This window comes from Scyliorhinus canicula, chromosome 13 (assembly GCF_902713615.1).
Source record: "Scyliorhinus canicula chromosome 13, sScyCan1.1, whole genome shotgun sequence".
NCBI lineage: Eukaryota > Metazoa > Chordata > Chondrichthyes > Carcharhiniformes > Scyliorhinidae > Scyliorhinus > Scyliorhinus canicula.
Window position 1 is genome coordinate 161,488,157 of NC_052158.1, and position 21,676 is coordinate 161,509,832.

Genomic DNA, 21,676 nt, shown 5'->3' on the forward strand with positions numbered 1-21,676 from the left:
GTGCTGGATGCACAGGAATAGCACCGGGATCGGTGTTATTGCTATTTGCTTTGTACATTAATAACCTCGATAGAACATAGAACATAGAACACTACAGCGCAGTACGGGCCCTTCGGCCCTCGATGTTGCGCCGACCTGTGAAACCATCTGAAGCCTATCTGACCTACACTATTCCATTTTCATCCATATGTCTATCCAGTGACCACTTAAATACCCTTAAAGTTGGCGAGTCTACTACTATTGCAGGCAGGGCGTTCCACACCCCTACTACTCTCTGAGTAAAGAAACTGCCTCTGACATCTGTCCTATATCTCTCACCCCTCAATTTAAAGCTATGTCCCCTCGTATTGGTCATCACCATCCGAGGAAAAAGACTCTCACTGTCCACCCTATCTAACCCTCTGACTATCTTATATGTCTCTATTAAGTCACCTCTCAGCCTTCTCCTCTCTAACGAAAACAACTTCAATTCCCTGAGCCTTTCCTCGTAAGACCTTCCCTCCATACCAGGCAACATCCTAGTAAATCTCCTCTGAACCCTTTCCAAAGCTACCACATCCTTCCTATAATGTGGTGACCAGAACTGCACGCAGTACTCCAGGTGTGGCCGCACCAGAGTTATGTACAGCTGCAGCATGACCTTGTGGTTCCGAAACTCAATCCCCCTGCTTATAAAGGCTAGCACACCATATGCCTTCTTAACAGCCCTATTAACCTGGGTGGCAACTTTCAGGGATTTATGTACCTGGATGCCGAGATCTCTCTGTTCATCTACACTACCAAGAATCTTGCCATTAGCCCAGTACTCTGCATTCCTGTTACTCCTTCCAAAGTGAACCACCTCTCACTTTTCCGCATTAAACTCCATCTGCCACCTCTCAGCCCAGCTCTGCAGCTTATCTATGTCCCTCTGTATCCTATAACATCCTTCAGCACTATCCACAACTCCACCGACCTTCGTGTCATCTGCAAATTTACTAACCCATCCTTCTACACCCTCTTCCAGGTCATTTATAAAAATTACAAACAGCAGTGGCCCCAAAACAGATCCTTGCGGTACACCACTAGTAACTGAACTCCAGGATGAACATTTGCCATCAACCACCACCCTCTGTCTTCTTTCAGCTAGCCAATTACTGATCCAAACCGCTAAATCACCTTCAATTCCATACTTCCTTATTTTCTGCAATAGCCTACCGTGGGGAACCTTATCAAACGCCTTACTGAAATCCATATACACCACATCAACAGCTTTACCCTGATCCACCTGTTTGGTCACCTTCTCAAAAAACTCAATAAGGTTTGTGAGACATGACCTACCCTTCACAAAACCGTGTTGAGTATCGCTAATCAACTTGTTCTTTTCAAGATGATTATAAACCCTATCTCTTATAACCTTTTCCAACATTTTACCCACAACCGAAGTAAGGCTCACAGGTCTATAATTACCAGGGTTGTCTCTACTCCCCTTCTTGAACAAGGGGACAACATTTGCTATCCTCCAGTCTTCCGGCACTATTCCTGTCGACAAAGACGACATAAAGATCAAGGACAAAGGCTCAGCAATCTCCTCCCTGGCTTCCCAGAGAATCCTAGGATAAATCCCATCTGGCCCAGGGGACTTGTCTATTTTGACATTTTCTAAAATTGCTAACACCTCCTCCTTTTGAACCTCAATTCCATCTAGCCTGGTCGACTGAACCTGAGTGTTCTCCTCGACAACATTGTCTTTCTCCAGTGTAAACACTGACGAAAAATATCCATTTAATGCTTCCCCTATCTCCTCTGATTCCACACACAACTTTCCACTACTATCCTTGATTGGCCCTAATCTTACTCGAGTCATTCTTTTGTTCCTGATATACCTATAGAAAGCCTTAGGGTTTTCCTTGATCCTATCCGCCAACGACTTTTCGTGTCCTCTCCTCGCTCTTCTTAACTCTCCCTTTAGGTCCTTCCTGGCTAACTTGTAACTCTCAAGTGCCCTAACTGAGCCTTCATGTCTCATCCTAACATAAGCCTTCTTCTTCCTCTTGACAAGTGCTTCAACTTCCTTAGTAAACCACGGCTCCCTTGCTCGACAACTTCCTCCCTGCCTGACAGGTACATACTTATCAAGGACACGCAGTAGCTGTTCCTTGAAAAAGCTCCACATTTCGATTGTACCCATCCCCTGCAGTTTCCTTCCCCATCCTATACCTCCTAAATCTTGCCGAATAGCATCATAATTGCCTTTCCCCCAGCTATAATTCTTGCCTTGCGGTATATACCTATCCCTGCCCATTGCTAAAGTAAACATAACCGAGTTGTGATCACTATCACCAAAGTGCTCACCTACATCTAAATCTAACACCTGGCCGGGTTCATTACCCAGTACCAAATCCAATGTGGCCTCGCCCCTTGTTGGCCTGTCTACATACTGTGTCAGAAAACCCTCCTGCACACACTGCACAAAAACTGACCCATCTATAGTACTCGAACTATAGTATTTCCAGTCAATATTTGGAAAGTTAAAGTCCCCCATAACAACTACCCTGTTACTCTCGCTCCTGTCAAGAATCATCTTTGCAATCCTTTCCTCTACATCTCTGGGACTATTCGGAGGTCTATAGACAACTCCCAACAGGGTGACCTCTCCTCGACTGTTCCTAACCTCGGCCCATACTGCCTCAGTAGACGTGTCCTCAAGCGTCCTTTCTACCGCCGTAATACTTTCCTTGATTAACAATGCCACACCCCCCCCTCTTTTACCATCTTCTCTGTTCTTACAGAAACATCTAAATCCTGGAACCTGCAACAACCATTCCTGTCCCTGTGGATGTGGGGAAATGATCAGTAAATTCGCAGGAACACGAATAGTGAGGAGCAAAGCCTTGGATTACAGGACGATATAGGCGGGCTGGTCAGATGGGCAGAACACTGACAAATGGACTTTAACCCTGAACATTTTGGGGTGATGCATTTTGGGAGGAGTAACAGGACAGGGAATACACAATGAATGGTAGGAAGCCAGGAGGCGCAGAGAAACAGAGGGACCTTGTGGAGCTTGTGGACAGGTAGATAAAGGCGGTTAAGAAGGAATATGGGATACTTGGAAGTTCCGACTGAAGCCTCCCCACACTGCCAGGAAACCCGAGGGTGACGGTGTGTTTGCACCAGGAGCAGACATCCTCTCCGGCCGATGACAGGATGATACTGTGACACATCATGATTTCAGGTTCAGAAACAAACCTCTTCCTAAAACAAAGTGTCTCCTGGCTGAACCTTCTGTGGCTGCTTCCAAATCAAACTTTCCAGTTTCTCAGCCACTCCCACACAAAGGAACTGGTTTTCAGGCATTTCCCAGACAGCAGCTCCACCCAGGTAAACATCCCTTTCGTTACATATCTTCCCCCTTTCACCTCAGTTTCCATTGTCTGGAAACATCTCTTTGAACTGAACTTCTCCAAATATGAAAATGTTTCTTTTTTTTGTTTTGTCTCTACTTTCAGCTCAATAAAACTGAATATATCTTCCCCTGTGAACCTGTAACAGACAACGTTCCTCGTCATCTCTGAACTCCCTTTTGAAATGTAACAGCTGAAAAACCAAGTTACTAACTTATCCACACAATGCAATTTTATATCCAACTTACTTACCTGTAACTCAAACCCCAAATAACCTCTTATTACAAAATAACCTGTCATTACAAATCCCACACGTAATACACCTAACCTTTTGTTTTCCTGCATTAAATTCCATCTGTCAGCTTTTTGCCCATGATTGACCTCCAACTACCACAACCATCTTCCTTTGTGCCGGGTATGACTCCAACCAGCGGAGAGTTTTCCCCCTGATTCCCATTGACTCCAGTTTAGCTCGGGCTCCCTGATGCCATACTCTGTAAATGCTGCCTTGATGTCGAGGTCAGTCACTCTCACCTCACCTCTCGAATTCAGCTTTTTTGTCCATGTTTGAACCGAGGCTGTAATGAGGTCAGGAGCTGAGTGACCCTGGCGGAACCCAAGCTGAGTGTCCGTGAGCAGGTTATTGGTGAGTAAGTGCCGCTTGATAGCCCTGTTGATGACACCTCCCATCACTTTGCTGATGATGGATGACGGATAGGGCGGTAATTGGCTGGGTTGGATTTATCCTGTTTCTTGTGTACAGGACATACCTGGGCAATTTCCCACATTGCCGGGTAGATGCCAGTGTTGTAGCTGTACTGGAACAGCTTGGCTAGGGGTGCGGCAAGTTCTGGAGCACAAATCTTCAGACTATTGCTGGGATATTGTCAGGGCCTTTGCAGTGTCCAGTGCTTTCAGCCGCTTCTTGCTATCATGAGGAGAGAATCGTATTGGCTGAAGACTGACATCTGTGATGCTGGGGACCTCTGGAGGAGACCGAGATGGATCATCCACTTGGCATCTCTGGCTGTGGATTGTTGCGAATGTCTCAGCCGTTTTTTGCACTGATGGGCTGGGCTCCTCCATCATTGAACATGAGGTTATTTGTGGAGCCGCCTCCTCCAGTGAGTTGTTTAATTGTCCACCACATGGATGGATGTGGCAGAACTGCAGAGCTGAGATCTGATGGGTTGGTTGTGGAATCGCTTCGCTCTGTCTATTATTTGCTGCTTGTGCTGTTTGACACATAAGTAGTCCTGTGTTGTAACTTCACCAGGTCGACACCTCAGTTTTCGGTATTCCTGATGTTGTTCCTGGCATTCTCTCCTGCCCTCTTCATTGAACCAGGGTTGGTCCCCTGGATGGGTGGTAATGGTAGAGTGGGGGATATGCTGGGCCATGAGGTTACAGATTGTGGTTGAATACAATTCTGCTGCTGCTGATGGCCCACAGCACCTCATGGATGTCCAGTCTTGAGTTGCTAGATCTGTTTGAAGTCTATCCCATTCAGCACGGTGGTCATGCCACACAACACGATGGAGGATATCGTCAATGTGAAGACAGGACTTTGTCTCCACAAGGACTGTGCGGTGGTCATGCCTACTGATACTGCCATGGACAGATGCACCTGTACCAGGCAGATTGGTGAGGATGAGGTCAAGTTTGTTTTTCCCTCTTGTTGGTTCCCTCACCACCTGCTGCAGTCCCAGTCTAGCAGCTATTGTCCTTTAGGACCCGGCCAGCTCGGTCTGTGGTGGTACTGAGCCTCACTTGGTGATGGACATTGAAGTCCCCACCCAGAGTATATTCTGTGTCCTTGCTGCTCTCAGTGTTTCCACCTATTGGTGTTCAACATGGAGCAGTAACTGATTCATCAGCTGATGGTGGGCGGCACGTGGTAATCAGCAGGAGGTTTTCTTGCCCGTGCCTAACCTGAAGTCCTGAGACTTCATGGTGTCCAGAGTCAATGTTGACGACTCCCAGGGCAACTCCCTCCCGACTGTATCCCACTGTGCGGCCACCTCTGCTGGGTCTGTCCTGCTGGTGAGACAGGATGAATTGGAAAATAGCGAATATAACTCCTTTATTTAAAAAGATACGGAGACAGAAAGCATAAAACTACAATTAAATTAATATTCATCATAGGGAAGGTGTTGGAAGAAATTAATAACAGCATGGGCAGCCAGTGGTTAGCACTGTTGCTTCACAGCTCCAGGGTCCCAGGTTCGATTCCCGGCTTGGGTCACTGTCTGTGCGGAGTCTGCACGTTCTCCCTGTGTCTGTGTGAGTTTCCTCCGGGTGCTCCGGTTTCCTCCCATAGCTGAAAGATGTGCAGCTTAAGTGGTTTGGCCATGGTAAATTGCCCTTCGTGCCCAAAAAGGTTAGGAGGGGCAGTAGGTAAATTATTGGAGAGAATTCTCAGGGACAGGATTTATACCCATTTGGAAACAAATGGACTCATCAGCGATAGACAGCATGGTTTGTGAAGGGGAGGTCGTGCCTCACTAACCTGATCGAGTTTTTAGAGGAGATGACAAAGGTGATTGATGAGGGGAGGGTGGTGGATGTTGTTTACATGGACTTCAGTAAAGCCTTTGACAAGGTGCCTCATGGCAGACTGGTACAAAAGGTGAATTCACACGGGATCAGGGGTGAGGTGGTAAGATGGATACAGAACTGGCTCGGTCACAGAAGGCAAAGGGTAGCAGTAGATGGGTGTTTTTCTGAATGGAAGGTTGTGAATAGCGGTGTTGGATTCTCCGTAGCTCCACGGCGAAATCTCGAAACCCGATCGGCCGGAAAATCGGCTCCGACACCAAAATCAGCTTTGACGTTGGTTTCGCGCCAATTTCAGATTCTCCGCACCCACCGACCCCATTCAAGCGGACACCTTGTTGGCCACCCACCCGGGGCGCTGGGTGAAAGCAGGGTTAATGGCCGTATGGGTGGGTGCTGCTCCCCCCCTTCCCAGCTACCCAATCAACCGGCGACACCCACTGGGGGAACACCCAGGGTCACACCGATGGCAGCCCCCAGTGAGAGCAGTGCCATCAAATGGTGGCTCTGGTAGCAGGGACGGACGGCCAGGGGTGTGGGCACCGACGGGGTGAGGGGGTGGGGGACATGCGTGGCTGGGGTAGACGGTGCCAACCGGGGCACCATGACGATCCAGCAGGAGTGGAGGAGGCCTGCTGTGACTCCCGGTGCCGGGCTGGATAATCCCCACAACCACGCTAGGCTGCCCTGACGCCGGCACGGAGATTCTCCACGGAGATTCGGCGCAATCGGCATGGCGGTGGTCGCAGGTCGCTCTACACGGCCGGGCCGCCAATTCTCCGGCCCGGATGGGCCGAGCGGCTGCTCTAAAAAGGCAAAGTCCCGCTGGCACTGTCCATACCTGGTCACAGCCGGCGGGAACTCTGTGCGCAGGGTCGGGGGGCTGCCTGTGGGGGGGGGGGGGGGGGCTCTGACCCCGGGGGGTCTCCGATGGGTCCTGGCCTGCGATCGGGGCCCACCGATCGGCAGGCCGGCCTCGCGCTCTATGGGCCTATTTTCTTGTGCGTCGGCCCCTGAACTCCCACGGCCTGTTGCGTCGTGGCCGGCGCGCTGAGGGAGGATCCCGCGCATGTGCGGGTTGGCGGCAGCGCCACTGTGCATGCGTGGAACCCGCGACGCACAGTACACGCCGGCATGGGAGCAAGAGGTCAGCGAGAGTGAGCCCTCCACCCCAGAAGCCTCGGATGAACTTGTATCTGAGATCACCACTGCAGACGTCAGAGCAGCCTTCTCGATGGTCAACCCACGGAAAGCCACTGGCCCGGATGGGGTACCCGGACGGGCACTCAGGCCTTACACGGATCAGCTGGCGGGGGTATTCACAGACATCTTCAACCTCTCTTTACAACAATCTGAGGTCCCTATCTGCTTCAAGAAGACGACCATCATCCCTGTACCAAAAAAAAGTCAAGCAGCGTGCCTTAATGACTATCATCCAGTGGCTCTGACATCCATCATCATGAAGTGCTTCGAAAGGTTAGTCATGGCACGAATCAACTCCAGCCTCCCGGATTGCCTTGATCCACTACAGTTTGCCTACTGCTGCAACAGGTCCACAGCAGACGCCATCTCCCTGGCCCTGCACTCTACCCTGGAACACCTAGATAACAAAGACACCCATGACAGACTCCAATCTATCGACTACAGCTCAGCCTTCAACACCATCATTCCTACGAAACTCATCTCCAAACTCCGTGGCCTTGGCCTTGGCTCCTCCCTCTGCGACTGGACCCTGAACTTTCTAACCCACAGGCAACAATCAGTAAGGATAGGCAACAACACCTCCCCCATGATCATCCTCAACACCGGTGCCCCACAAGGCTGTGTCCTCAGCCCCCTACTATACTCCTATACACCTATGACTGTGTGGCCAAATTCCCCTCCAACTCGATTCTCAAATTTGCTGATGACAATTTCAAACAATGACGAGAATGAGATAGAGAACCTGGTGAACTGGTGCGATGACAATAATCTCTCCCTCAATGTCAACAAAACGAAGGCAATTGACATCAACTTCAGGAAGCGTAGTGGAGAACATGCCCCTGTCTACATCAATGGGAACGAAGTAGAAAGGGTCGAGAGCTTCAAGCTTTTAGGTGTACAGATCACCAACAGCCTGTCCTGGTCCCCCCATGCCGACACTATAGTTAAGAAAGCCCACCAACGACTCTACTTTCTCAGAAGACTAAGGAAATTTGGCATGTCAGTTACGACTCTCACCAACTTCTACAGATGCACCATAGAAAGCATTCTTTCTGGTTGTATCACAGCTTGGTATGGAGCCTCCTCTACCCAAGACCGCAGGAAACTACAAAAGGTTGTGAATGTAGCCCAGTCCATCACGCAAACCAGCCTCCCATCCATTAACTCTGTCTATAATTCCAGCTGCCTCAGAAAGGCAGCCAGCATAATTAAGGACCCCACGCACCCCGGACATACTCTCATCCACCTTCTCCGTCAGGAAAAAGATACCAAAGTTTGAGGTCACGTAACAACCGACTCAAGAACAGCTTCTTCCCTACTGCCATCAGACTTTTGAATAGACCTACCTCGGATTAAGTTGATCTTTTCTCTACAGTACACCTTGCTATAACTGTGACATTATATTCTGCAGTCTCTCCTCCCTTCCCTATGTACGGTATGCATTGTTTGTACAGCATGCAAGAAACAACACTTTTCACTGTATACTAATACATGTGACAATAATAAATCAAATCAAATCTTCAAACCAGAAGGATGTGGAGGCTTTGGAGAGGGTGCAGAGGAGGTTTACCAGGATGTTGCCTGGTCTGGAGGGTGTTAGCTATGTGGAGAGGCTGATTAGACTCGGACTGTTTTCAATAGAAAGACGGAGGTTGAGGGGTGACCTGATAGAGGGCTACAAGATTATGAGGGGCATGGATAGAGTGGATGGCCAGGCACTCTTTCCCAGGGTGGAGGGGTCAGTCACCAGGGGGCATAGGTTTAAGGTCCGTGGGGCAAAGTTTAGAGGTGATGTGCGAGGCAGGTTTTTTACACAGAGGGTGGTGAGTGCCTGGGACGCATTGCCAGGGGAGGTTGTGGAAGCAGATACATTAACGGCGTTCAAAAGGCATCTTGACAAACACATGGATAGGATGGGTATAGAGGGATATGGCACAAGGGAGTGCTGAGGGTTTTGGACAAGGGGGTATCATGACCGGTACAGGCTTGGCGGGCCGAAGGGCCTGTTCCTGTGCTGTATTGTTCTTTGTTGTTCTTTGTTCATTAAGATGGAGAGTGACACAGTAAGTCAGAGACTCGGATCTTGAACTTAAAGAAAGCTAACATTGATGGTAAGAGCATTGGCAAGGATAAACTAGCAAAGTGGCAACACAGGTGTACAAGGTAGTCAAGAAAGCACCTGGTTTCTTCAGGAGGTTGATGGTAGATAGGCAATGGCAGTCATTTAAAGAACACATGGATGAACTTCAACAATTGTACAGCCCTGTCTGGCGCAAGAGTAAGACGGGGAAGGTGGCTCAACCATAGTGAACGAGAAACCAGGAGGCGTATAAATTGGCCAGAAAAAGCAGCAAGCCTGAGGACTGGAAGACATTTAAAATTCAGCAGAGAAGGTCAAAGGGTTTAATTCAGAATGGGGAAATAGAAAACGAGAGTAAGCTTGCAGAAAACATAAAAGCTGACGGCAAAAGCTTCTAATAGATATGTGAAGACAAAAAGACAGGTGAAGACAAATGTAGGTCCCTTACAGTGAGAATCAGGTAAATTCATAATGGGCAACAAAGAGATGGCAGACCAGTTGAAGAAATACTTCGGATCGGTCTTCACTGAGGAAGACACAAATAACCTTCTGGAAATATTTAGGGTTAGGGTCAGGATGAAGGAGGAACTGAAGGAAATCCTTATTCATCAGGAAATTGTATTGGGGAACATGATGGGATTAAAACCCAATAAGTCCCCAGGGCCTGATGTTCTGCATCCCAGAGTGCTTAAGGAAGTGGCTCCAGAGATACATTGGTGATCATTGGACACATTGGTGATCATTTTCCAGCATTCTATAGACTCGGGAAGAGTTCCAATGGATTGGAGGGTAGCTAATGTAACCCCACTTTTTGAAAAAAAGGAGGGAAAGAGAAAACAGGGAATTATAGACCAGTTAGCCTGACATCGGTGGTGAGGAAAATGCTGGAGTCAATTATCAAGGATGGAATAACTGAGCATGTGGAAAGTGGGGACAGGATCGGTCCAAGCCAGCATGGATTCACTAAAGGGAAATTGTGCTTGACAAATCTTCTGGAATTTTTTGAGGATGTGACCAGTAGAGTAGACAAGGGTGAACCAGTGGATGTTGTGTATCTGGATTTTCAAAAGGCTTCACAAGGTCCCACACAAGAGATTAGTGAGAAAAATTAAAGCTTATGGTATTGGGGGTAATGCATTGACGTGGATAGAGAACTGGCTGGCAGACAGGAAGCAGAGAGTGGGAATAAACAAGTTCTTTTCAGAGTGGCAGGCAGTGATTAGTGGGGTACCGCAGTGTTCAATGCTGGGACCCCAGCTGTTCACAATATACATGAATGATTTGGACAAAGGAATTGCAATATCTCCAAATTTCCAAAGTCACTCTTCCAACTTCTTCCATCGGGCAGGAGATACAGAAGTCTGAGAACAGCACCAACAGACTCAAAAACAGCTTCTTCCCCACTGTTACCAGACTCCTAAATGACCCCCTTATAGACTGACCTCATTAACACTACACCTCTGTATGCTTCACCCGATGCCGGTGTCTATGTATTTACATTGTGTACTTTGTGTCGCCCTATTATGTATTTTCTTTTCATGTACTAAATGATATGTTTGAGCTGCACGCAGAAAAATACCTTCACTGTGCGTTGGTACATGTGATAATAAACAAATCCAATGCAATCCAGTGATTGCAATGCAATGCAATTCAACAAAAAGGAAGGACGGTAGAAAGAGGGAAAATCGACCGTGGATATCTAAGGAAATAAGGGAGAGTATCAAATTAAAGGAAAAAGCAGACAAAGTGGCAAAGATTAGTGGGAGACTAGAGGACTAGGAAATCTTTAGGGTCAACAGAAAGCTACTTAAAAAGCTATAAAGAAGAGTAAGATAGATTATGAGAGTAAACTTGCTCAGAGTATAAAAACAGACAGTAAAAGTTTCTACAAATATATAAAGCAAAAAAGAGTGGCTAAGGTAAATATTGGTGCTTTAGAGGGTGAGAAGGGAGATTTAATAATGGGAGATGAGGAAATGGCTGAGGAACTGAATAGGTTTTTTGGGTCGGTCTTCACAGTGGAAGACACAAATAACATGCCAGTGACTGATAGAAATGAGGCTATGACAGGTGAGGACCTTGAGAGGATTGTTATCACTAAGGAGGGAGTGATGGGCAAGCTAATGGGGCTAAAGGTAGACAAGTCTCCTCGCCCTGATGGAATGCATCCCAGAGTGCTAAAAGAGATGGCTAGGGAAATTGCAGATGCACTAGTGATAATTTACCAAAATTCACTAGACTCTGGGGTGGTCCCGGCATATTGGAAATTAGCAAACGTGACACCACTGTTTAAAAAAGGAGGTAGGCAGAGAGCGGGTAATTATAGGCCAGTGTCCTCAACTTCGGTAGTAGGGAAGATGCCATCTCTTTTAGCACTCTGGGATGCATTCCATCAGGGCCAGGAAACTTGTCTACCTTTAGCCCCATTAGCTTGTCCATCACTACCTCCTTAGTGATAACAATCCTCTCAAGGTCCTCACCTGTCATAGCCTCATTTCCATCAGTCGCTGGCATGTTACTTGTGTCTTCCACTGTGAAGACCGACCCAAAAAACCTGTTCAGTTCCTCAGACATTTCCTCATCTCCCATTATTAAATCTCCCTTCTCATCCTCTAAAGGACCAATATTTACCTTAGCCACTCTTTTTTGCTTTATATATTTGTAAAAACTGTTGCTGTCTATTTTTATATTCTGAGCACGTTTACTCTCATACTCTATCTTACTCTTCTTTAAAGCTTTTTTAGTAGCTTTCTGTTGCCCCTTAAATATTTCCCAGTCCTCTAGTCTCCCACCAATCTTTGCCACTTTGTATGCTCTTTCCTTCAATTTGATACTCTCCCTTATTTCCTTAGATATCCATGGTCGATTTTCCCTCTTTCTACCGTCCTTCCTTTTTGTTGGTATAAACCTTTGCTGAGCACTGTGAAATATCGCTTGGAAGGTTCTCCACTGTTGCTCAAATGTTCCACCATAAAGTCTTTGCTCCTAGTCTACCTAAGCTAGTTCTTCTCTCATCCCATTGTAATCTCCTTTGTTTAAACACAAAACACTAGTATTTGATTTTACCTTCTCACCCTCCATCTGTATTTTAAATTCCACCATATTGTGATCGCTCCTTCCGAGAGGATCCCTATCTATGAGATCATGAATCAATCCTGTTTCATTATACAGGACAAGATCTAGGACTGCTTGTTCCCTCGTAGGTTCCATTATATACTGTTCTAGGAAACTATCGCGGATACATTCTATAAACTCCTCCTCAAGGTTGCCTTGACCGACCTGGTTAAACCAATCGACATGTAGATTAAAATCCCCCATGATAACTGCTGTACCATTTCTACATGCATCAGTTATTTTTTTGTTTATTGCCTGCCCCACCATAACGTTACTATTTGGTGGCTGATAGACTACTCCTATCAGTGACTTTTTCGTCTTACTACTCCTGATTTCCACCCAAATGGATTCAACCTTATCCTCCATAGCATCGATGTCATCCCTTACTATTGCCCGGATGTCATCCTTAAATAACAGAGCAACACCACCTCCCTTACCATCCACTCTGTCCTTCCGAATAGTTTGATACCCTCGGATATTTAACTCCCAGTCGTGACCATCCTTTAACCATGTTTCAGTAATGGCCACTAAATCATAGTCATTCACAATGATTTGCGCCATCAACTCATTTACTTTATTCCGAATACTATGAGCATTCAGGTAAAGTACACTTATGTTGGTTTATTTACCTCTGTTTTGAATCTTAACATCTCCAGTTTTACTCCTTTTTGTATTACTGGGCCTATTCACTGAGCTCCGCTCAGTCACTGTACCTTGTACTGTCGCCCTTTTTGAATTTTGACTATGTCTTCTCTGCCTTGCACTTTCCCCCTTACTTCCTTTTGCTTCTGTCCCTGTTTTACTACCTTCCAACTTCCTGCACAAGATAAAGATGCATGGCGTTAAGGCTAAAGTAGTAGCATGGATAGAGGGTTGGTTAATTAATAGAAAGCAAAGAGTGGGGATTAATGGGTGTTTCTCTGGTTGGCAATCAGTAGCTAGTGGTGTCCCTTAGGGATCCGTGTTGGGCCCACAATTGTTCCCAATTTACATAGATGATTTGGAGTTGGGGACCAAGGGCAATGTGTCCAAATTTGCAGACGACACTAAGTTGAGTGGTAAAGCGAAAAGTGCAGAGGATACTGGAAGTCTGCAGAGGGATTTGGATAGGTTAAGTGAATGGGCTAGGGTCTGGCAGATGGAATACAATGTTTACAAATGTGAGGTTATCCATTTTGGTAGGAATAACAGCAAAAGGGATTATTATTTAAATGATAAAATAACAAAACATGCTGCTGTGCAGAGAGACCTGGGTGTGCTAGTGCATGAGTCGCAAAAAGTTGGTTTACAGGTGCAACAGGTGATTAAGAAGGCAAATGGAATTTTGTCCTTCATTGCTAGAGGGATGGAGTTTAAGACGAGGGAGGTTATGCTGCAATTGTATAAGGTGTTAGTGAGGCCACACCTGGAGTATTGTGTTCAGTTTTGGTCTCCATACTTGAGAAAGGACGTACTGGCGCTGGAGGGTGTGCAGAGGAGATTCACTAGGTTAATCCCAGAGCTGAAGGGGTTGGATTATGAGGAGAGGTTGAGTAGACTGGGACTGTACTCGTTGGAATTTAGAAGGATGAGGGAGGGATCTTATAGAAACATTTAAAATTATGAAGGGAATAGATAGGATATATGAGGGCAGGTTGTTTCCACTGGCGGGTGAAAGCAGAACTAGGGGACATAGCCTCAAAATAAGGGGAAGTAGATTTAGGACTGAGTTTAGGAGGAACTTCTTCACCCAAAGGGTTGTGAATCTATGGAATTCCTTGCCCAGTGAAGCAGTTGAGGCTCCTTCATTAAATGTTTTAAAAATAAAGATAGTTTGTTTTTTGAAGAATAAAGGGATTAAGGGTTATGGTGTTCGGGCCGGAAAGTGGAGCTGAGTCCACAAAAGATCAGCCATGATCTCATTGAATGGCGGAGCAGGCTCGAGGGGCCAGATGGCCCACTCCTGCTCCTAGTTCTTCTGTTTTTATGATGGAACTGAAGGTATGGTTTTGCTAAATGTGCTAATGACATAAAGAAAGACAAGGGTCGGAATTCTCCGACCCCCCGAAATTCGGCGGGGGTGGGAATTTGCGCCGCGCCAGTCAGCGGGCCCCCCGCGGCGATTCTCCGGCCCACGATGGGCCAAAGTCCTGCCGCTGACAGGCCTCTCCCGCCGGCGTGGGTTAAACCACCTACCTGACCGGCGTGGGCGGGCTCCAGGGTCCTGGGGAGGGCCCACGGGGCAATTTGACCCCGGGGGGTGCCCCCACAGTGGCCTGGCCCGCGATTGGGGCCCATCAATCGGCGGGCGGGCCTGTGCCGTGGGGGCACTCTTTCTCTTCCGCCCCCACCATGGCGGGAGGCATAAAAGACCCCCTCCCCTGCGCATGCGCCGGTATGACGTCAGCAGCCGCTGACGCTCCGGCACATGCGCGGACTTACGCCGGCTGGTGAAGTCCATTTGACCCTGGCTGGCATGGTGCCAAAGGCCATTCACGCCAGCCGGCGAAGTGGAAACCTCTCCGGCGCGGGCTTAGCCCCTCAATGTGAGGGTTTGACCCCGAAAGATGCGGAGAATTCCGCAACTTTGGGGCGGCCCGACGCCGGAGTGGTTCACGCCACCCCGCCCCGCCGGGACCCCCCCCCCGCCCCACCGGGACCCCCCCCCCCCCCCCCCACCGGGACCCCCCCCCCGCCCCACCGGGACCCCCCCCCGCCCCACCGGGACCCCCCCCCGCCCCACCGGGACCCCCCCCCGCCCCACCGGGACCCCCCCCGCCCCACCGGGACCCCCCCCCCGCCCCACCGGGACCCCCCCGGGTAGGGAGAATCCCGGCCAAGAAAGGAAATTGTGAGGATGTAAAGTGGTTACAAACGGATAGAAACCGGTTAACCGAGACGACAAGGATCTGGCAGACGGAGTATAATGTGGGAAAATGGGAAATTTTGGCAGGAAGAAGCACTTTGTCTAAATGGTGAGTGATTGCACAGCCTGGAGTTAGATACCACATGTCATCAGAATGGCCAACATGGGACTTTCCACACAGGCTCTCTACTCAATCCAGGGGGCCGACATACCAGGGGGCAAAGGAAAATGTTTCAAAAACAATATCAAAGTCCCCATGAAGATCTTCTCCCAACTGTGACAAAAATACCGATTCATCATCAAAAATACGACCAAGACCTCACAATTAACAAGACTAACCCGGACGGTTTGCATGTTTGGAGGAGTTGGGGGAGACATTTGGGGTCCCGCGTGGGGGGGGGGGGGTTGGGGTCCCGCATGGGGGGGTTTCGGGAGCATGGGGTCCCGCATGAGGGGGGGTTGGGGTCCCGTGTGGGGGGGGGTTTGGGGTCCCGCATGGGGGGGGGTTTCAGGAGCATGGGGTCCCGCATGAGGGGGGGTTGGGGTCCCGTGTGGGGGGGGGGGCGTTCGGGAGTTTGGGGTCCAGCGTGAGTGGGGGGGGGGGTGTTTCAGGAGTATGGGACCCTGCTTGAGGGGGTTTCGGGTTCCTGCAGGTGTATATTTTGCAAAGAAGTTTTTCCAACCTTTCCATCGGTCAGGCCCTCCTCTGCTGGAGGGGGGGGGTTGTGGGTGATGGGGTTCAGGGGGAGGTAATCTCGATGATCTGTGGGAGGATTTTGGAGGAGGATAAAGTTTGTCTGGAGGGAGTGAAGGCGAGGTGGGAGGAGCTGCTACTGGAGGAGGGGTTGTGGTGTGAGTTTTTTTATTCCTTTACGGGATGTGGGCGTCGCTGGTTAATCCAGCATTTATTGCCCATCCTTAATTGCCCTTCAGAAGGTGGGGGTGAGCTGCTTCCTTGAACCGCTGCTGTCTTTGAGGTGTAGGCACACCCACTGTGCTGTTAGGGAGGGAGTTCCAGGATGTTGCCCCAGTGACAGTGAAGGAACGGCCGATATATTTCCAAGTCAGGGTGGGGAGTGACTTGGAGAGGAACCTCCAGATGGTGGGGTTCCCAGGTATCTGCTGCTCTTGTCCTTCTAGATGGTAGTGGTCGTGGGTTTGGAAGGTGCTGTCTAAGGAACCTTGGTGAGTTACTGCAGTGCATCGGAGGGTAAATGCCTCAACTTTGTGTGCAAGGTGGGGGTCAATACAGCTGAGTCTGTACACAGAGTGCACCTGATGAAGTAGAAGGTGAGCTGGCTGTTTGAGGGAGTGGAGGATATTTGTGCGGGGTGTGGGAGAGGTCTAGCCAATCACATGTTTTCGTCATAGAACATACATACAAAACATACAGTGCAGAAGGAGGCCATTTGGCCCATCGAGTCTGCACTGACCCACTTAAACCCTCACTTCCACCCTATCCTCGTAACCCAATGAACCCTCCTAACCATTTTTGGCACCAAGGGTAATTTATCATGGCCAATTCACCTAACCTGTACGTCTTTGGGCTGTGGGAGGAAACCGGGGCACCCGGAGGAAACCCACGTACACACGGGGAGAACGTGCAGACTCCACACAGACAGTGACCCAGCCGGGAATCGAATCTGGGATCCTGGCGCTGTGAAGCCACAGTGCGAACCACTGTGCTACCGTGCTACCCAAAGTTGGAGAAACTTTGAAGGTTGTTCTTCAGCACCCTGTCGCCGGTCCTGCACGTGGACATAGAGCCCAGTCCCTTGGGGCCTTCCACGGGGTGTCATTCAGAGTTGCAGGTGGGAGCGGGGGCAGATGTTTTAGCCTTTGCCTCATTGATCGTTCGCAGCTTGGGGGGGGGGGGGGGGGGGGGGGGGTGGGGGGGGGGGGGGGGGGGGGGGGGGGAGGGGTCAGCTTCTGCACCCTGTGCCTCGGAATGGCTGGGGGATCTGACGGAGTTCCTGCACTTAGAAAAGGCGAAATTCGCAGGGTGAGGGAAGGGTTCCATGAAAGATCGGGGTTGATCATACTACATTTCAGAAAGCTGGTTCCCGTTAACTGCTAGGGATGTGGGAAGGTTGATGGTGCGGGGAGAGGGGTGGGGTGGGGAGGTTTATGGGGGAAGGGGGAGTGGGGAGGTTTATGGGGGAGGGGTGAGTGGGGAGGTTTATGGGGGAGGGGTGAGTGGGGAGGTTTATGGGGGAGGGGTGAGTGGGGAGGTTTATGGGGGAGGGGTGAGTGGGGTGGTTTATGTGGGAAGGGGGAGTGGGGAGGTTTATGGGGGAGGGGTGAGTGGGGAGGTTTATGGGGGAGGGGTGAGTGGGGAGGATTATGGGGAGGGGTGAGTGGGGTGGTTTATGTGGGAAGGGGGAGTGGGGAGGTTTATGGGGGAGGGGTGTGTGGGGAGGTTAATGAGGAGGGGGTTGATGGGGGCGGTTGATGGGTGGGGGGTGGGGGTGTTTGATGGATGGGGGCGGGCAGGCCAATCAACGTCCACACCGGGAGATCCTGCGCAGCTATGGGAGCGCTTAGAAACCATCTGTGAATCGTCAGCCAACATTAGAACATAGAACATAGAACATTACAGCGCAGTACAGGCCCTTCGGCCCTCGATGTTGCACCGTCCTGTGAAACCCCTTTAAAGTCCCTCTACACTATTCCCTTCTCGTCCATATGCCTATCCACTGACCATTGTGTAAACTGGGATAGCCACAAAGTCAAATGACCCAACACACCAGGGAGAACAATACAGCCCAGAAACAGGCCCTTCGGCCCTCCAAGCCTGTACCGGTCATGATACCAACCGTTGCCAAACCCTCAACACTTCCTTGTGCCGCATCCCTCTGTACCCATCCTATCCATGTTTAGCACAAAGAGGAGATACCAGGGAGGATAGCTTTCAGCCGGCTACACAGGCGTGCGTGACGGTGGTGGGGGGGGGGGGGGGGGGGGGGTCGCAGTGCTTGTGGGGTGTGGGTGGTTTGTTTTGATTTTATTTTCAAAGCTTGCCCCCCCACCCCCCTCCCGGCCAACACATCTCTATGGAGCTGGCATTTCCAACTCGATCAGGCCTCGCCCGAGTGACAGCAAAAACTGAACCCCCCAGGCTCTGGGTGCGGAGTTCTCTCGCTGACAAAATGTCGGAAGTTCTATTGTTTTACAAAATCAATGGCGAAACGGAGATGAACAATTTCACCAGGGGTTCAGACACACAAACTACAATGCAGGTTCATACATAGAAAATAGAAGCAGGAGGAGCCCATTCGGCCCTTCGAGCCTGCTCTGCCATTCATTATGATCATGGCTGATCATCAAGTTCAATGCCCTGATCCTGCTTTCCCCCCAAATCCCTCAATCTCTTTAGCCCCAAGAGCTGTATCTAATTCCTTCTTGAAATTACACAACGTTTTGGCCTCAACTACTTTCTGTGGCAGCGAATTCCACAGACTCACCACTCTCTGGGTGAATAAACGTCTCCTCACCTCAGTCCTAAAAGGTTTACCCCTTATCCTCAAACTATGACCCCTAGTTCTGGACTCCCCCACCATCAGGAACATTCTTTCTGAATCTACCCTGTCTAATCCTGTTAGAATGTTGTAAGTTTCTGAGATCCCCTCTCACTCTTCTAAACTCCAATGAATATAATCCTAACTGAGTTAGTCTCTCCTCATATGACAGTCCCACCATCCCAGGAATCAGCCTGGTAAACCTTCGCTTCCCTCCCTCCATAGCAACAACATCCTTCCTCAGATAAGGACACCAAAACTGCCCACAATACTCTAGGTGTGGCCTCACCAATGCCCTATACAATTGCAGTAAAACATCCCTATTCCTGTACTCAAATCCTCTCCCTATGAAGGCCAACATACCATTTGCCTTCTTTACTGCCGGCTGTACCTACACACTTACTTTCAGCGACTGATGCACGAGGACACCAAGGACTCGCTGAGTATCCGCCTCTCTCAATTTACACCCATTCACATAATAATCTGCCTCCCTATTATTGCTGCTGAAGCATCTATTAAGAAAACTACAAATCAGGTGTGATTCATTTCTAGAGAACAGAATTGAAAACTAAAGAAGTTGTTAAACTGGTGGAGAATCATGGTGAGATCACACAGAGTAGCGAAGAGTTCTGGTTTTATTATAAAAAGGATGATTTAGGAATTAGAGAGGGGGCAAAAATATTTACTTGAGTAAAGCTGCAACTGGGAGGTTCATTAAATCAGAAAAGGTCGAATGGTCGAGCCTCTTTTCTCTAAAAAAGAGAAGACTGAAGGGTGGTCTGATAGAGGCATTCTTCATTATGTTATGGGTGAGGGTTTAGAGAACCCCAATGTGTATCATGGAGTTCACCTGACCCACTACTTTTACTAGATTGTGGTTATGTGGAACACACGGCCCACTCTGCAGGTGTGATGCAACAGAAATCTACAGCACTTTTAAATTAAAACAATGTTTATTTATGAAACCAGTTAACACTTTATAAACCCACAGTAAACATCTTAACAACTATCAACACCAATAAATCCCCCAAAGAATACAGTACTTTGTAATGAAATGAAATGAAAATGAAATGGAATGAAAATCACTTGTCACAAGTAGGCTTCAAATAAAGTTACTGTGAAAAGCCCCTAGTCGCCACATTCTGGCAACTGTTCGGGGAGGCTGTTACAGGAATCGAACCGTGCTGCTGGCCTGCCTTGGTCTGCTTTAAAAGCCAGCGATTTAGCCCAGTGCTTAAGTAACTCTTAATCTTTCCTTGCAACATCCACAAGACAAAAATAAAACCTTTTTACAGAAAGACATCAGGTTTAACTTCACTACCGAGAGCAGTTACCACTTTGAAATCACCAAATGAGCATTCTTTAGCTTGCAGAGATTCATACACATCCTGCTGTGACTGCAGCTTCTCCAAATCTAAAACGAAACTAAACACACCCTGTAGCTGTGAGCCCAAAGTGAAAGTAAAAGCAGACAGACAGCCCAGCTCCACCCACGCTCTGACATCACTGTAGCCATCCGATAAACACTCATTTCTTAAAGGTACATCCACTACAGCTATTTTACAAAACACTCATTTCTTAAAGGCACTCTCACATGATAATTAGGAAACGGTTTGTGAGTATAATTATGAAGAAAATATTTCCATTATGGAGGAAGACAGAAATTGGGCTTTAAATACAAAATAATAACCAACAAATTCAATTATTCAGGAGAAACAACTTTAGCCAGGGAGTGGCTTGAATGCAGAAGTCGGGAACACAAGGAATCGTCGCGGTGAATTGGTGCTTTTAAGGGGAAGGCTGACAAAAGGCAAAATAAACACCAATATTGACCAGGTTGACTAAATGATCGTTCATGTGCTTGAAATCTTAACATTTCCAGGTCCAAGGAACTAACACAACTGAAATGATTGAATTTGTAAATTTCAATAATATTCGTCTGACGGAAGCAGATAAAAATTCACATTATCACAAACAAAAAAAAACATTTGCAAGGCACAAGTTTTGAGAAACTGTAAATTAAACAGCTGATTTAAGATTTTATAATCAATAATTACCCAAGGCTCTCCCGTCGTCTGCTGTGAGGTTACAATCGATCAGCTTTAGAATCTTCAGTTTACTGACTGTATTGAACATCCGAGTGAGAAGAGATAGGTTCCCTCCCAAATCTCTGTTCCAGGATAAATCAATCTCTTCAATGTTTGGCAAATGTTGGATGCATTCACCTGCAATGTAATCTCTCAATTATCATTCCATTTATTTCCCAATTAATTGCCAAAATAGCTCTTTTGACTCTTTATATTATAGAAATCAAATCATTCTTCTGGGCATTGTCCCAGGGAGAGTCAGCACATTGAGGAACTGTGTCCCCAGTGAGAGTCAGCACCTTCAGGATCTGTCTCCCAGTGAGAGTCAGCACCTTCAGGAACTGTGTCCCAGTGAGAGTCAGCACCTTCAGGATCTGTCTCCCAGTGAGAGTCAGCACCTTCAGGAACTGTGTCCCAGTGACAGTCAGCACCTTCAGGAACTGTGTCCCAGTGAGAGTCAGCACCTTCAGGAACTGTGTCCCAGTGAGAGTCAGCACCTTCAGGAACTGTTCCCAGTGAGAGTCAGCACCTTCAGGAACTGTCCCCCAGTGAGAGTCAGCACCTTCAGGAACTGTGTCCCAGTGAGAGTCAGCACCTTCAGGAACTGTTCCCAGTGAGAGTCAGCACCTTCAGGATCTGTCCCCCAGTGAGAGTCAGCACCTTCAGGAACTGTGTCCCAGTGAGAGTCAGCACCTTCAGGAACTCTGTCCCCAGTGAGAGTCAGCACCTTCAGGAACTCTGTCCCCAATGAGAGTCAGCACCTTCAGGAACTGTATCCCAGTGAGAGTCAGCACCTCCAGGAACTGTCCCCCAGTGAGAGTCAGCACCTTCAGGATCTGTGTCCCAGTGAGAATCAGCACCTTCAGGAACTGGGTCCCAGTGAGAAT

The 21,676-nt window shown here is 48.5% G+C and overlaps 1 protein-coding gene across 4 annotated transcripts in view; it reads right to left on the reverse strand.

Moving 5' to 3' along the window:
• Positions 1–21,676, reverse strand: part of LOC119976243 (leucine-rich repeat-containing protein 31-like) — a 142,771-nt gene that overhangs the window by 78,076 nt on the left and 43,019 nt on the right. For all 4 annotated transcript variants that reach the window (XM_038816596.1, XM_038816595.1, XM_038816593.1 and 1 more), the window contains exon 6: positions 20,760–20,927. In XM_038816596.1, coding sequence (XP_038672524.1) covers positions 20,760–20,927 — 168 coding nt within the window. The remainder of the gene's footprint in view (positions 1–20,759; positions 20,928–21,676) is intronic.